The sequence below is a fragment of the Aedes aegypti genome, unplaced genomic scaffold, assembly GCF_002204515.2.
Source record: "Aedes aegypti strain LVP_AGWG unplaced genomic scaffold, AaegL5.0 Primary Assembly AGWG_AaegL5_hic_scaff_232_PBJ_arrow, whole genome shotgun sequence".
NCBI lineage: Eukaryota > Metazoa > Arthropoda > Insecta > Diptera > Culicidae > Aedes > Aedes aegypti.
This window is the reverse complement of record NW_018735850.1, coordinates 2034-17155: the sequence shown is the minus strand read 5'-3', so window position 1 is coordinate 17155 and position 15122 is coordinate 2034. Positions and strand designations below refer to the sequence as shown.

The 15122-nt window shown below is 36.6% G+C and overlaps 1 protein-coding gene across 3 annotated transcripts in view; it reads left to right on the top strand.

The window, feature by feature from the left end:
- LOC110673985 (probable metabolite transport protein CsbC) overlaps positions 1 to 2189 on the top strand; it is a 37368-nt gene extending 35179 nt beyond the window's left edge. For all 3 annotated transcript variants that reach the window (XM_001652954.2, XM_021856770.1, XM_021856771.1), the window contains exon 6: positions 1010 to 2189. In XM_001652954.2, coding sequence (XP_001653004.1) covers positions 1010 to 1941 — 932 coding nt within the window. In that variant the 3' untranslated portion in view covers positions 1942 to 2189. The remainder of the gene's footprint in view (positions 1 to 1009) is intronic.
- The last annotated feature ends 12933 nt before the right edge of the window (positions 2190 to 15122 follow it).

Here is a 15122-nt window from a genome sequence, read left to right as displayed (position 1 = left end):
AAGGTCACCATGACTTGTAATCAAATATTATTCTAAAAAATGACCCTTAGCTGATCCATAACTGTGGGGTGACTGTACCGCCATCTGTTGGCCTGTCGGCCAAACAAACCAATTTTAGCATTGGGTGTACATGTCTTCGTGACTATGATTTTGATCAAGATTTGTTCTAAGTGTTACGTCTGTTTGTCTGTGGTTAGCGGTTATGAACGAAATAAACAGTCGTTACCTTTTTGATCAGATAGGGCGTCTTTACCAGTGATAGTGGCAATAGTAACGGGTTGAGGAATAAAAAATCGCCAGAAAATAACGGAAGCTCGTTTTTCATATCTGAATACGTCATACGAAAGCTTTTCTATTCTATTTTACTTAAAAAATAATATTAGAATGGTAAAATCATTGAATCGTTCAAAAAAGCATTTCCTCCATTACTGGAACACGTTCCAATAATAGTGGTATTTGCTAACGTCTGTTCCTATAATAGTGGTTTACATTGTTTTCCCATTGAAACCCACTATTATAGGAACGTCCCACTATTACTGGTGCAAAGGAGCAAAAAAGTTAAGGTTTTTTATTGTTTTCTACTATTTCCTTAATGATATCCAAGATTTTTTTATACACATTCCTATTATTTTAACAAGGGCCATGCTAGAAAAATACACATAAAAATAAAAATTGCCTATAACACGCTTGAACCCGCACTACCACTATTATTGGTACACACACTACCACTGGATCAGCCACCCTATAGCATTCAGATCACAGATTGTATTTATTTCATGAAGAAAATACGTGGAGTGCTTGACGAATAGTCCGTGAAATTGAATTATTGATCAGAGGAAAGAGTTCTGTTTGCTCTAACCCGTAACGTATAGCCTATTTTCATAAATTGTTTACTATCCTCGTTTTGATACTGGATTTGCATTATGAGCCTGAACCGTTACTAACCCTAATACCAATTTTGGTACGGATTTCCGGTATCGATTCTAACGCATCTTCTCTTCCCCCACAGATCTGATCCCCATCAACGAGTTCTCCAGCGTGATCTGCTCGGCCTTCCCGATATTTCTCTTCATCGGATTCCTGTTTCTGCCGGAGTCGGCCCGCTATCTCTGTGCCATCCAGCAGGTGAACCGTGCTCGGGCCGTGCTCAAGAAAACCCACTCCAACGATGCGCTCTCGGTGCAGATTATGGAGAACCACCTCAACCACTGGCAACAGTCCACGTATGTGGCCGTCCCGCTGCGGGATTCCCTCCGAAAGCTCCAGAACTCCCGTATCGTCGTACCAACGCTACTGCTGATCATCTTCCAGCAGTTTGTCGGAGCTCTTCCAGCCATGTTCTACCTGCCGCGAATCTTCACCCTCACCGATGGTCAGTACAGTCCGGAGTGGACCGCCATCTACGTGGCCGGCATTTTCGTTCTCAGCATTCCGGCCTATCGTCTCATGAACGTCCAGCTTCCCGACTACAAACTTCTCCTATGGAGTGCTCTGCTAATGGCTACGGCAATGGCCGGTCTCGGATGGCATTGCCACGTCCAGGGTATGCGGGGACACTCGGATGAGAATGGCCACATTCCGCTTCTCTGCGGAGGAATCTTCATCTTCCTGTACGCCATTGGATTCCAACGAGTGCCCTGGAAGTGGCTTGACGACTCGCTGGAACCGGAGAACGCATTCCCCGTAAGAACCATTGCCACATCCATCAGTTGGGCTTCGCTCTACGTTTGCGTCCGTCTAGTACCGACCCTATTGACCCACATCGGAGTGGGTTGGCTCTTCTGGAATATGACCATCGTGTTGCTGTTCGGTGTGCTCTTCCTACTGGTGGCCTTCCCCAACATGGACAAGGGTGCCATTCCAAGCAAAACGCTTACCGAATGCAACAGCTCTTCGTCTTCGTCGGCGTCGAATTTGGGCCCGGCGGAACACGTAGTGTAGACAGCTCGGCGTTCGGAGCATTTGGACGGCAAGTCGCAACTTAAGACTGATTGGAGCAACACTCACTCAAGTTAAACCATATTGGAAGGCTGCCGGCGGAAATGGTAGCTTTGACAATTAAATTATATACGTAAACGATTGCCAATATTTTAGGTTAGGTTCCGTTGTTTCTAGTTTGTTTTTAAAAGCTTAGAATGTAGGGTAATAGTTTTTTTCTATTAGGAATGTACGTATACGAGACTTTTGAAGGATTGTTTTTTTTATGAATCCGAAATTCTAGTGCCAAAGTCGGTAATAAAAATGGCATTCATCAGTGTTGACCAGAGTAACTGTCGAATTCATTCAACCCATTCATTTATTTAGTTAACATCTAGACAAATAACACTGAATCAACAATTTCACGCCACAATACTCGATTCGTGGCCGCATCTCTCCATCGTCGGTTCTGTCCCACGCTCGCCAAATCGATACGCACTTGATCCGCCCACCTAGCTCGCTGCGCTTTACGCCTTCTTGTACCAACCGGATCCGAAGCAAACACCATCTTTGCAGGGTTGCTGTCCGTCATTCTTGCAACATGCCCTGCCCATCTTATCCTTCCAGCTTTGGCCACCTTCTGGATACTGGGTTCGCCGTGTTGGTATGTACCACCGATAGCGTGAATACGCCCCGATGGAAAGTTGATCCAGAGAATAAAAACTGAAGATTGCTTTTTTTTCCGTGTATAAGAAACAGTCAGTAAGAATAAATAAACGAGCACTTTGTTAGTAAAAGTAGTCCGCGGTATTTTATCTTTCATTCGCGTTAAATTCACGTTTCCTGGGATTTTATTCCAGTGTCCGCCCGTCTTTCCGCCCACAGGTTATGGGCCCAGCGGAAATAACGCGAATCGTTTAAAGTTTCGGTCGTACAAGTCGGTAAAGTTTCGGAAGTTTTTTTCATCGTTGTGAGCAGGAGCTGCCGGGTGTGAAAGGAGAAAATGGCGGATCAGCAGAGGTTCCCACTCCCGAAGTTGTCGAACCACAATTACCAATCCTGGAACTTCAGGATGGAAATGCTGCTCGTGCGTGAGGATTTGTGGGACGTCATCAGTCAGGCAAAACCCGAACCGGTTACCAACGATTGGAACAAGGTGGATTTGAAGGCCCGTGCGACGATTGGCCTTTGTATCGATGACAGCCAAACAGAGCCGAAGCGTGGTCTCACGGCGCCCTTGGCAATCCTCTTTTTGGGCGCCCCTAAGTCAGTTTTGACTTCGTTATGCATGTTTGTATCTGATTAAAGTTTTCGTAAGTTTTCCCAAGTAACCAGTTAAAGTAATAATTAATGCATATAAACGTTGTACATAAAGCTAGTTTTACTGTATAACTACCGTTAAAGAGGATTTAGAAGGGAAAAATACATTGCAGCTTCAGCAGGATGGTTACTTGAGATACTAGTCAATTGTAATTTAAGTTTTTTTTAAATAATAGGACGAAAATTGTATGAAATTATCGAAATCCACAAAAAATATGTTGGGACTAGAGTATTTATTAATTCAGAGTACATTAAAATATTTGCTGAATATTAATAGAAAGTGTACAAGAAAGTACTTTTTTTAAACTTTTGGAGATTATTCAAAAGATGTTTTAAAGAAATTTGTTAGAAAATTATTTCATAAACAAAGACGCATCTTCAGAAATAATTGAGCATACCGTTTTGTCTCAAATTCCGAACACTTAAGCACTTTTGCATATTAATTGTAACTGTATTCATTAATTTCACAATTTTGTGTGGCTGTTATTCACTTCATTGATGACTTTTTGTGTATTTTTCACGTTACCATCGAAAAAAATATTTAAAAACAAACAATTAAGGCTCAAAATTGAAAACTATATCAGTCAGTTTTGATTCAAATTCCGAACACCAATTATGCTACTGACTCAAATTCCGAACATGGTGAATTGAATAAATTTGTTTCATTATTTTTGTTTTAATTGTGATCGAATAAAGCATAATTTTGCTCATTTGAGCTACAAACTACAGAATATATGAAATAATATAATAATTTGTACAATTGATTTTATGCTGTACAATTTAAATCATTGATGCGATTAACATTTGAAAAATACCTTATTTAAACGAGTCGTTGAAAATCAATCGAATATTATAGGCTTCCCAGGTAACAATTTGAAGCTGCTCAAACGCTTTTATAACTAATTCAATTCAGCCTTTGTTTGAACAATAGCTGCTCATAGCTTCCATACACTGTTGTTCAGCTGTTAAACATCTAATTCTGACGATTTTATTCAGCCTTAAGCTTAATTGAAGCTACATGGAAGGCTGAATAAAGGTCTATCATGCGCTTGTTCAACCCCCTTCCAATAACGATAATTCTATTTTTAGAACAGATGGCAACCTTCGAAAGCTTAACAATCGCTTATTCATCCATTATTCAACAATAAATCAAAATAAGTTAAAATATTTACAGATTCATAGTTTTGGATTTTATCAACGCAACTAACAATTTCAAACACATAGAGGAGATGTGTGTTGGAATTTAAAGATGAAGATTAGTAAATATTAACCATTGAGAATTGAACTGGGATTCACTGATTTATAACCACTTACCTTGACATCTGCTCCACAAGAGACTGTGTGAACATCATCAACAGCAAGGGAATAACTTATTGACTTGTTTGAATAAGGGCTATGTTAAAGGTTGCATTGAGGCTGAAGAAGTGATAACAATGCTTAACAGTGCAGCTAAGTTAGCTGTCAGCTGTGTGTTGTGATTTTTGTTTCAATATAGAATCCTCGATAATCTTCAATTACTGCTGTTTAATTGTTGTCAACGAAAGTTGGTAATGATTACGATTTCGTACAGTTAATTAAAAATGTGACGAAGAAATCTTCGTGAGCGAGTGTATTGTACTATTGTGTTGTTACCCAAGCTGATGGATGCCGATTTCTGGTGTTTTTTTTTTTCGACAATCGCAAGGCCCGTGTGCGGGCATGTCTGCTTCGGGATGTGAGAATTTGTTGTTCGGTGAGTTCGATGAAACAGTTTTTTTTATAAATAATTATGTGTTTTACCTAAACGTTGGTATGTATATTTTTGTCAACCTACAGCTAGACAATTTTTTGACAATGGTTGTTGATTTGATTAAAGCTTTAAATAACCTTTAATCAATATCATTCAGGATGGCTGAACAAAAGTTAAAATTTTAGATGGACAATAGCTTGTTCAACTTGATATTCAGCTTTGAGTGTACTGCTGAAGAAGAGTGTTTAATAAGCTCTTCTTTAAATTATTATTCAGCTGTCACGGTGTTCAGCCTTGTACACCATAAATCAACCATTGTTCAGCAAATACTCTTGCTGTTCAGCTTTCATTGTTACTTGGGTTGTTCTTGGAAAAATTCTTTTGCTTCTTTCAATATGGCTGTTTCTCACTCATATATTTTCAAATGAAAAAGGAAAAGTTTGTTTGAGTGTTCCAGGTTGTTGAACAGGAAATAAATAAGATTTAATTTTTAATTATGTTACAGACTGAATTTGATTATGCCGGGATTCCAACAACCAGACGCACCATTATTCAGTAAAATTGGCTCGACTATTTGGAGACCCAATAAGATGATGCTAAAATATGTAGCAAAGGACTGTGCTACAATCACCGACAATTTTTTTTTTTTGCTCAACTATCGAGGTGACCAGCAATACAATAATTGAAATCAAACCCTTCACTCAAAAATGGTTTTAAAAATGTTTAACATGGAGAGTGCATTAAAGAAAAATATGTTGATTTTGCGCTCAGTGTATCATACATATATTTATAAGGTCGGATTATAACTACAATAGTAAATGAAATAATAATGAAACAGTTATCGTGGAGATGAAATTACAGTAAAGTTTAAATTGTCTATAGTTTTTGCATTGTCTTAATTTATAGTTTTTGCTTGTTTCTTCATTTTGTTCTTCATTTTCTCCAGGCGTTATTTAGCTTTTTTAATTCTTACTGCATCTCTTTCTTTCTTCTTCTGTTCTTTCAGTTCATCTCTTTCATGCTGCTTCAGTACCCTCAACGCGGCTTTTATTTTCTTCTGTTCTTCCTTTTCCAATAATTTTTGTTTCCGTTCTTCTTGTCGTTTTTGTTTTGCAAGTTGAATTTGTTTTTTTATTTCTTGTTCTTCTTTATAAAACTCTTCCCAAACCTCACTTGTCGCAACTGCTGGTGCGCATCGTTTCCTTTTCTTGGTAGAAGATTGAGCTTCTGAGATACGCTCTTCAGCCCTGTCTTTTTCTGCGGAACAGCCCAGTAATAGAGAAATGTTCTCTACCGTATCAGACCGATCACCTTCAACTAAAGTATTGTTTACATTAAAAACAAAAACATTTAATTTTAATTTCTCTCAATTACGCTCAAAATCTAACTCTTCAAACATATGTTCGTCATTCTCCAATTGTATAACTTCACAGGTCTGGCGTTCATGCTCAAAAAAGTTCGCATCTTCATTTTGATCTGAAAATATCAATTTGATTTCCTTACTACAAAAATGAACAGATAACCACTCCCGTCTTTCCTACAATCAGCATCATTAGGAGCACATTCATTCAAAACAGCGCTTCCTTCTCCATCAAGGGTAATATCGAGGCCAACTAATGCTGGATCTATTTCAAAGTACTCCGGTGGCCCGTCTACTTCATCTTTGATGGTTCTCCATAAATTAAAGAGATGCGATGCTTCAAGCTCCCCAGTCCACATGAGATTACGCCGCTGGTCTTCGAAAGTTTCCAAAACTTCAGGTGAAAGCCGACGATTTAGTTCACGAAGGAAAATTGTTGAAGGTATGCTCTGGTTTAATGGTTCCGTAGAGGTCGTAGATACAATATTGTTTGGCTGTTTGCTTTGATGAACTGCAGATGGATCAGGAAAAGATGCATAATCAATGGCCTCGGAGTTCCACGGATGCAGGCTACATTTTCTGAATCCATTGATCAATGTTTGTTCAATGCCGTTCATCGAATCAATAGCTTGTTTCAAAAGAGGAGCAAAGTCTGGCTTTGAAATCATTGCTCCTCCGTTGTCGAATCGCCACTTGACCAGTGCAGTGTCCCAAGCAGCTTTCATTGGTTTAAAAAATAAAACGTCAAGTGGTTGGATGAAATGGGTAGAATTCGGAGGCAAACAGATCAAAATGATACCATGACTTTTACAAAAATTAATTGTATCGTAGGTCGCATGTGAACGGTGACCATCGACAAATACAATGACGGGAAGCTTCACATTATTTTTGAGCAACCAAGGATGGAAAACGTTCCTCAAGCAGTCTAGAAACGCTTCCGACTTCATCCAACCACTCTCAGTGCGCCCGACACCCCATCCTTTTGGGATACTCTGGGAAACATCTCGCGGCAGCCTTTCTTTGTACGGAAATAGAACTAAAGGGGCCACAAGTACTACAAGTACTCCAGAAGCAGATCCAGTCATCAGTACCGTGTATGACTCACGGTTGGAATTTCCTTGAATGGACTGTACGTTTTTCGTACCTGCAACAAAGAGAAAGAGATGTTAAATAGCCGGTGAATAATATATTACATATATAACAATACGTATACCTCGCTTAGCAAAAACTTTCTTCTTGCGAGGATTTGGGGCCATTTCGAAAGCACTTTCATCCATATTGAAAATGCGGTCAGGATGGTTCAGAATGTCCAGGTAATCGTGCTTTGCGAGATACCGCTCAACTTCCTGGAACCATAAACGAACTTCATCCGGCGTGACAATCCGCCTTTTCGAAATGGGATTTGCAGTTCGCTTCGAAATCGTTAGATGCCTTTTTAGAAAGCGCAGAACCCAGCCACGTGAGGGTATTCCAGATCGGAATGCTTCCGATTTTCCCAACTGCTTAGCGTACTGGGCCACATTGATTTTGAGGATCTCTTCGCATATCGGATGACCTGCTGCGGCCATGTCCTCCAACCAGCCAACAATCTCCAACTCCTCACTTGGTGATAATACAGTGGGTTTTCCAGCGGCATCTCTACGATTGACTGCTTTTTTTCCGATCATACAGCGTTGTTACACGGATGTTGAACATCTTAGCCGCCGCTCGGAGAGATGTACCGCCAGCTACAGATTCCAACGCTCGTTGAATGTTTTCTTTTTTAGCTTCCATTTCACACGATGCAAGCACCTGAAATAAAGATTCTTACACTATGTTCGACATTTGAATCAAGCTTCAGAACATGATTCATATTACGAACACTACATATTTTATTGATTTTTGTAGGATTTTTGCCCAAAATTGGCATTAAGTTATTCAACAATCAATTATTCTTACCTTTAGTTATCTTGTAGTATGAAACAAATCAAACAAAATCGCAAAACAACACTGAAATAACTGCAATAGTAACGAAGCCGGTTTGAGCATAAATTGCTAGCAGGTGCACTTTTCCATAACTTGTGCGCTGTCACTTTTTTACAAATGCTTACTATTTTAAAAGTAGGCGCTGTAAATGCATAAAAACCTCGTTACAATCATTCTTACTATATGGAAATAACCCCAATGCAAAATATCTTAATATTATTATACTATATCCATTATATATATAACAATTACGACAAGGTGTTCGGAATTTGAGTCTGTACGGAATTTGAGACAAAACGGTACTATGTGCTAACTCTATTTTCATTTGTATAGAAAACAATGCAAAAGTTTCTAGAAATTTTATAATGATTTTGATCAGTGCTGGGAATGGTAATAGTAGTAGGCTTGAATTTCGCGAAAATCACGTGGCTTTCCCAGTACAGTAGTTCAAAAACGTGAATCTCATCAAGTAGCCTATGTTGGGTGCATGCATTTTCTAAATCGTTAGTGTCATTGAAGGCTCTAAATGCGGGAAATGCAGCGGGAAATAGAACATTTTTCTACAGTAATTTAGAGTTGCCCTTAGCAACGGGTGTTTTGCAATTTTCAAGGCTCTTTGCCTACAGCAGCGATAGGCGTGAGTTTCACTGGCTTCGCTGACTGCGATTGGCTTTGTTTGGCTACTGTAGAATGAATTTCAGATTTTTTCCTAAACCATTAACAACTTCTCCAGAAAACATTTTTAAGTTGTTTTTTTTTTCAAGAGTCTTCCAACAAATGGAAGCAAATTTATCAATTCCTCCATATAAAGTTCAATAAAAAGGGTTTTAATGATTTTTTAGTGGAATCAGAGAAAACTGTTATGAAATTTTTATTTCATCAAGATATTATTGAGAAGTTTAATTCCTAAATAGTAACATAGAAAAAATCCTATTAATAAAAAAAAATCGCCTGGAAACGAGCGCAGAATTCGCTTCGAACTTTTAAAACACACATTTCAGTAATACTCATGAGGGTAATTTACTAAAAAATAAGATTTCTTGGAGATGAATTTCAAAAATGATATTGTAAGGTGATCCAAAATTGGTTAATGCTAAACTGAGACGAGACTCGCGAAGACGGTCTTCTTTTTTTTACCTAATTTGTTTTGGTGTTCTTCTTTTTTTGCATGAAAATTCAAAATATGAATCAACATTCAAGCGACAACTGTCATTCGTGTTTACAGTCGACGCCGTGCTCGCGTATCAAGCTTGAACATGAACCTCACATTGCATACGAAAAATGTTCGCTCCTGATTTTAATATTTGAATTTAGTGCTGGTGGGAAATAATTTATGAACCAAATTCAGTGACCACACAGATTGATTGCTTTCTAGCCTACTTAGCGCGTAATGTACGGGTGACATCGTATCCTGTTTAGTAAGTTTCTGACAGCGGAATTGCAAATATATTTGACCCGGTCAACTGGTTGGAGAAAATGCTCTGTCGTGTAAAAAGTTGTGGAAGGAACAGCCGTTCCGATCCGAACAAACATTTCTTTCGGTTTCCGAAAGATCCGGCGCTGAGAAGCAAATGGATCGAGTTCTGTGAGGCAGGAGAAGATGCGTCCTGTGGACCCGTATCAGATGATGACAAAATTAAGCCAAGTGCTAGAGTGTGCAGTGTAAGTATTGATGGCAACGGCTGGTTTCGGATCTCAAAAATATGATTTCCAGGCACATTTCGTCGATGAAGATTACGGAAAAAGTTTGAATGGGAAAATAGTGCGTAAAAGTGGAGCGGTTCCTACTATTAAAGCGCCTACAATTCCATCCGGTCCACAAGCAAACCCCACAAAACCTCTCCCACTTTATTCGTCCCCTGCGCTAGACGATCATATATACGCCGACTTTATTTCAAACGCTGTTGAACCGTTTGGATTTGACGAAGGTAATTCGGAGGGTGAAGAGCCACACAGCCAAATTGGTGCGCTGTACACCATTCCGGTGTGTTCAGAAATTTCGGAAGAAAAACACAGCAACTGAGTCATCGACATCCGAAACGCTTGCAACTGTGGCGTCGGAAATTGACTCATCCGAAAAATCAAGCAGCTTTCATTATTTCCGGTAAGTTAGATTTACTTTTTGACCACGTACATTTGTTGAAAAAAAAAAAAACAGTCAAACCTCCGAGAGTCGATATCTAAAGGGACCATCGATTCCTACAGGAGCTCTTCCAATAAAACCCACAAGAAATATTCTAAAGCTTAAAAAATAGGGCTTTTTTCCATGAAACCAAGAATGATTTTTACTATAATTTTTACAGCATACTTGAATTATTTTACTGGAATCTGTGGATTTCACCGTAATCTCAACAGCTGAAAAATTCGGTGAAATAAATCAACGGAATACGGTAAATTTTTACAGTTTTCGGTTAAATTGCACCTTGTCACCTTTCACAGAAGTGAGTGTCGTATTCTTTCAAAATAAAAACATTTTTTTTTTTCATGGCGTCACCAGCGGTTATATATTTTTTTCATTTAATCTTTTTTTTTCACTCCGAGCAAACTGAACGCAAACCGTCCGCGTCAAAATTCGTTATTAGACTAAGGAGCATGCGCAACGACATCGACCAGTCTTACTGCGACGCACACCCCTCTCTTTTTCTCCTTCACTTTGCTTCATTCCATCCTATTCAGTACCCGCGTCGTAGCGTCAATCGACGTATTTCTCATCCGCATCCATTCAGCTCAACCCCTCTGTCTCCGCATTCGTTCTCGCTGTTCGCATACATTCTCGTGTTCATTTCGATGATTTCGATCACTTGCGTTGGAAGCAAAAGCAAAACTTACAATTACACTGAACGAAATGCTCTAGAATTAAAATATTCAAAGTTTTCTTTTAGCTATGAACTTAATGATTTTGTGTCCTTACGATAGAATTGTTATTTTTCTACATTTACTCTATGATACTACATTCGCCTTTTTCTCTACTCTTCATATTAATACATAAATTGCTGTCATATATGACAGCAATTTGCTATAGCATTGCCAAACTATGTTAATACATTTTTTTTTTTTGTTTTTTATATCTTCTTAGTTTTGAATTCATTATATTTTTTTTTACAGTAATTAACAAAAAACCTTCCGCATGGAGTATCCCAACATAATCGTTTCAACAAACCATACATAATCATATATGAATCTAACTATTTCCAAGAATTTGCACTATTATAAGTCTTACACTCTTCGTTTTATCTTGTCAATGGTTTCTTCTTGGACTTTCATTATATTAAAGACCTTTTAATATTATAGACATTATTGATATTAAAACTGTCCTTGCGAGGACTTTCAATCAATTCGATGGTAATACCTTATTACTGTGTTTCGTAATTTATTTAACTGCAAAGTTTTGTACAGTTTATAATTAATTACTAGAATATTTTATAAAAATACTATAATAAACATAATCATGATCATATGCATCAGTTAAACTGTCATATTTATATCAGACTTTTATTTGTGATCATATAAATGCAATTAAATAAAACATACTCATCGACAAATATCATCATCAGGTCAGCCTTTAAAACCGTTGTCGCATAAATAATATCGGCTCCCGCATTAAATTGGAATTTCCGTGTTATATTTTTTTTTTACATTTTGCTACAATCAAATTTAATCAACAACTCATCGACTGAATACTAATGAAACCATGATCCTTTCAGCAATCCAAATTCATGAAAAACATTTTGTCATCTCCTTTCATGTTAGTTTTTTGTCAAAGAAGATTTTAGTATTATGAATAATTTCTGATTTACGTACTCAATGAATACTTGACACAACTTTCAATTTTGCAGTTTTGTTTCACATGATTTATTTTTTTATTAATATAGAATTTGAAGCGTAATTCATTGAATGAAATGAACTGAATGTACAATTGAAACGTATACGTAGGTACAATTTAATATTATGTAACAGAACACTGTTGTGCTTTAATAGTTCCATACCATTCAATTTGTGTCAAATTTCTATTTCCGTGTTAAACAACTGTTGCTTTTTTCTGTGTAGCTTAACTGAAATTTACTGAGTAATTATAACAATTCAATTTTAATGCAAATATAATATTATTCAATTTCATGTTCTAACTGCTGTAAACATTGACCTATAGTTTTGATAACAAAATAAAACACTTCACTTGACTTCAATGTTGAATTTCTTATTTGATGACCAGTCGTCTGGTATTGAAATCGTTGATTTACACCTTAAAATTACTTAGACAAGTTTTCCAGTTAGTAATTAATTTCATGTTCACAATAACAAAGGAAAGATGAAAATTTTCAAAATCAATTTCTATCTTTTTTTTTTGTTATATATAGAGAGTTGTTTTAATGTTGCATATATTTCTATTTAAATTACCTTCGATAATACATCCACAAGGCAAAAAACTAAAATTAATACATAATTCAAATAATCTCAACGTTCTTAACCATTCATCTTTTTAATGAAATATTTAGATGAGTACTATACGGAAGCAGTTTTTTTAACATTTCTATACATTGCAGAATATGTTCTAAGGTCAGATCAAATTTGAGGAATTATTTTATTTTTCTGTTAAGCAAACCCTAGTACGTTATTATCGGACTTTATTCGCTTTCTGAATTTTGAGCACTTGAAATTATCGTTGTCCGAATTTTAAAACATTCATTTTTTTACCTTCTTTTCATCATTCATAATTAAAGTAATATTTTTTGATTTTCATTCCATGTTCAGCAACCATTGCTTTTTATTTTTTTTTTTTACGCAATCACATTTAAGAGTTTGCCTCCATTCATTTCCATAATTCCATTTATTACTGGTAACACAACATCTCTTCTTATCATATTTATAGACCACGATTGAATATTCCTATAATTTGACATATTCTAGACTTAAAACTTGTAAAAAACACAAAAAAAACAAAAAAATTATATGTATGTCAATGCAAGTTCTTTAGTTACAAATTTACAAATAAAACAAAACCAGATAATTTCCTATTAACTGCTCATTGAGTACATTTTCCATGTTCTATATTTAAGAAGTAACATTAGCAAAGTTTTCATCTTGAATGGAACTGATCAGGTTCCTGAAAAATCTATCTAGTCTCAAAGCCAGACTGTTTCCAATCAACTTTTACAAGTTTACATTTCCTATATCACAATAATAGCTGATTTTAATCACTTCGCTTAGATGGAGCTGACCAGGCTCCTGAAGAATCCGTTTAGTAACAAAACTAGAGAACTTGCAATCAGTATACTCAACAAACAAGTTTTACATTTTCAATATCCTAAAAAAGTATAACTAACTGATTTCATCACTTTTGTATGATGGTCAACGCTTCGAATAATCCACAGGACCAGAAAATTTTCAAGCAACTTTCTCAACAAACGATTTTGACATGTCAATATGTGATACTAGCTGGTTTTCATTATTTCTTTTGGATGCAGCTGACCAGGCTCTTGAAAATTCATCAAATAGCAAAACCAGAAAATTTCCAACCAAGTTTCACAACAAACGAATTTTTCCTGTTCTATATCTCGAAGTAATACTAACTGATTTCCATTTTTTTTGTATATGAATAACTGACCAGATTCCTGAAAAATCCTTCAAGTAACAAAACCAAAAAAATGCTAATCAATTTCTGATAAACGATTTTGACATGTTCTATTTCTCAATAAGTGATTTTGAACACTTCTCTTGATCCAGTAACACAACCAGAAAACCTGCAATTAACTTTCTCAACAAACAATGTTATATTTTCTACCTCAATAAGTAATACTATAGTATGCTATAGCTAATATTGATCACTTCTCGTGGATGGAGCTGACCAGGCTTCTGAAATTCCCGTCAAGTAACAAAACCAGAAAATTTCAAATCAAATTTTCTCAACAACGAATTTTACATGTTCTATATTTTCATAGGTAATACTAGCTAGTTTTCATCACTTCTCTTGGATGGAGCTGACCAGGCCTCCTGAAAATTCCGTCAAGTAACAAAACCAGAAAATTTCAAATCAATTTTCTCAACAACGAATTTTACATGTTCTATACTTTCATAGGTAATACTAGCTGGTTTTCATCACTTCTCTTGGATGGAGCTGACCAGGCTCCTGAAAAATTCCGTCAAGTAACAAAACCAGAAAATTTCAAATCAATTTTCTAAACAACGAATTTTACATGTTCTATACTTTCATAGGTAATACCTAGCTGGTTTTCATCACTTCTCTTGGATGGAGCTGACCAGGCTCCTGAAAAATTCCGTCAAGTGACAAAACCAGAAAATTTCAAATCAATTTTCTCAACAACGAATTTACATGTTCTATATTTTCATAGGTAATACTAGCTGGTTTTCATCACTTCTCTTGGATGGAGCTGACCAGGCTCCTGAAAAATTCCGTCAAGTAACAAAACCAGAAAATTTCAAAAATCATTTTCTAAACAACGAATTTTACATGTTCTATATTTTCATAGGTAATACTAGCTGGTTTTCATCACTTCTCTTGGATGGAGCTGACCAGGCCTCCTGAAAAATTCCGTCAAGTGACAAACCCAGAAAATTTCAATTCAATTTTCTCAACAACGATTTTACATGTTTATATTTCATAGGTAATACTAGCTGGTTTCATCACTTCTCTTGGATGGAGCTGACCCAGGCTCCTGAAAAATTCCGTCAAGTGACAAACAGAAAATTTCAAATCAATTTTCTCACAACGAGATTTTACATGTTCTATCTTTTCATAGGTAATACTAGCTAGTTTTCATCACTTCTCTTGGATGGAGCTGACCAGGCTCCTGAAAAATTCGTCAAGTGACAAAA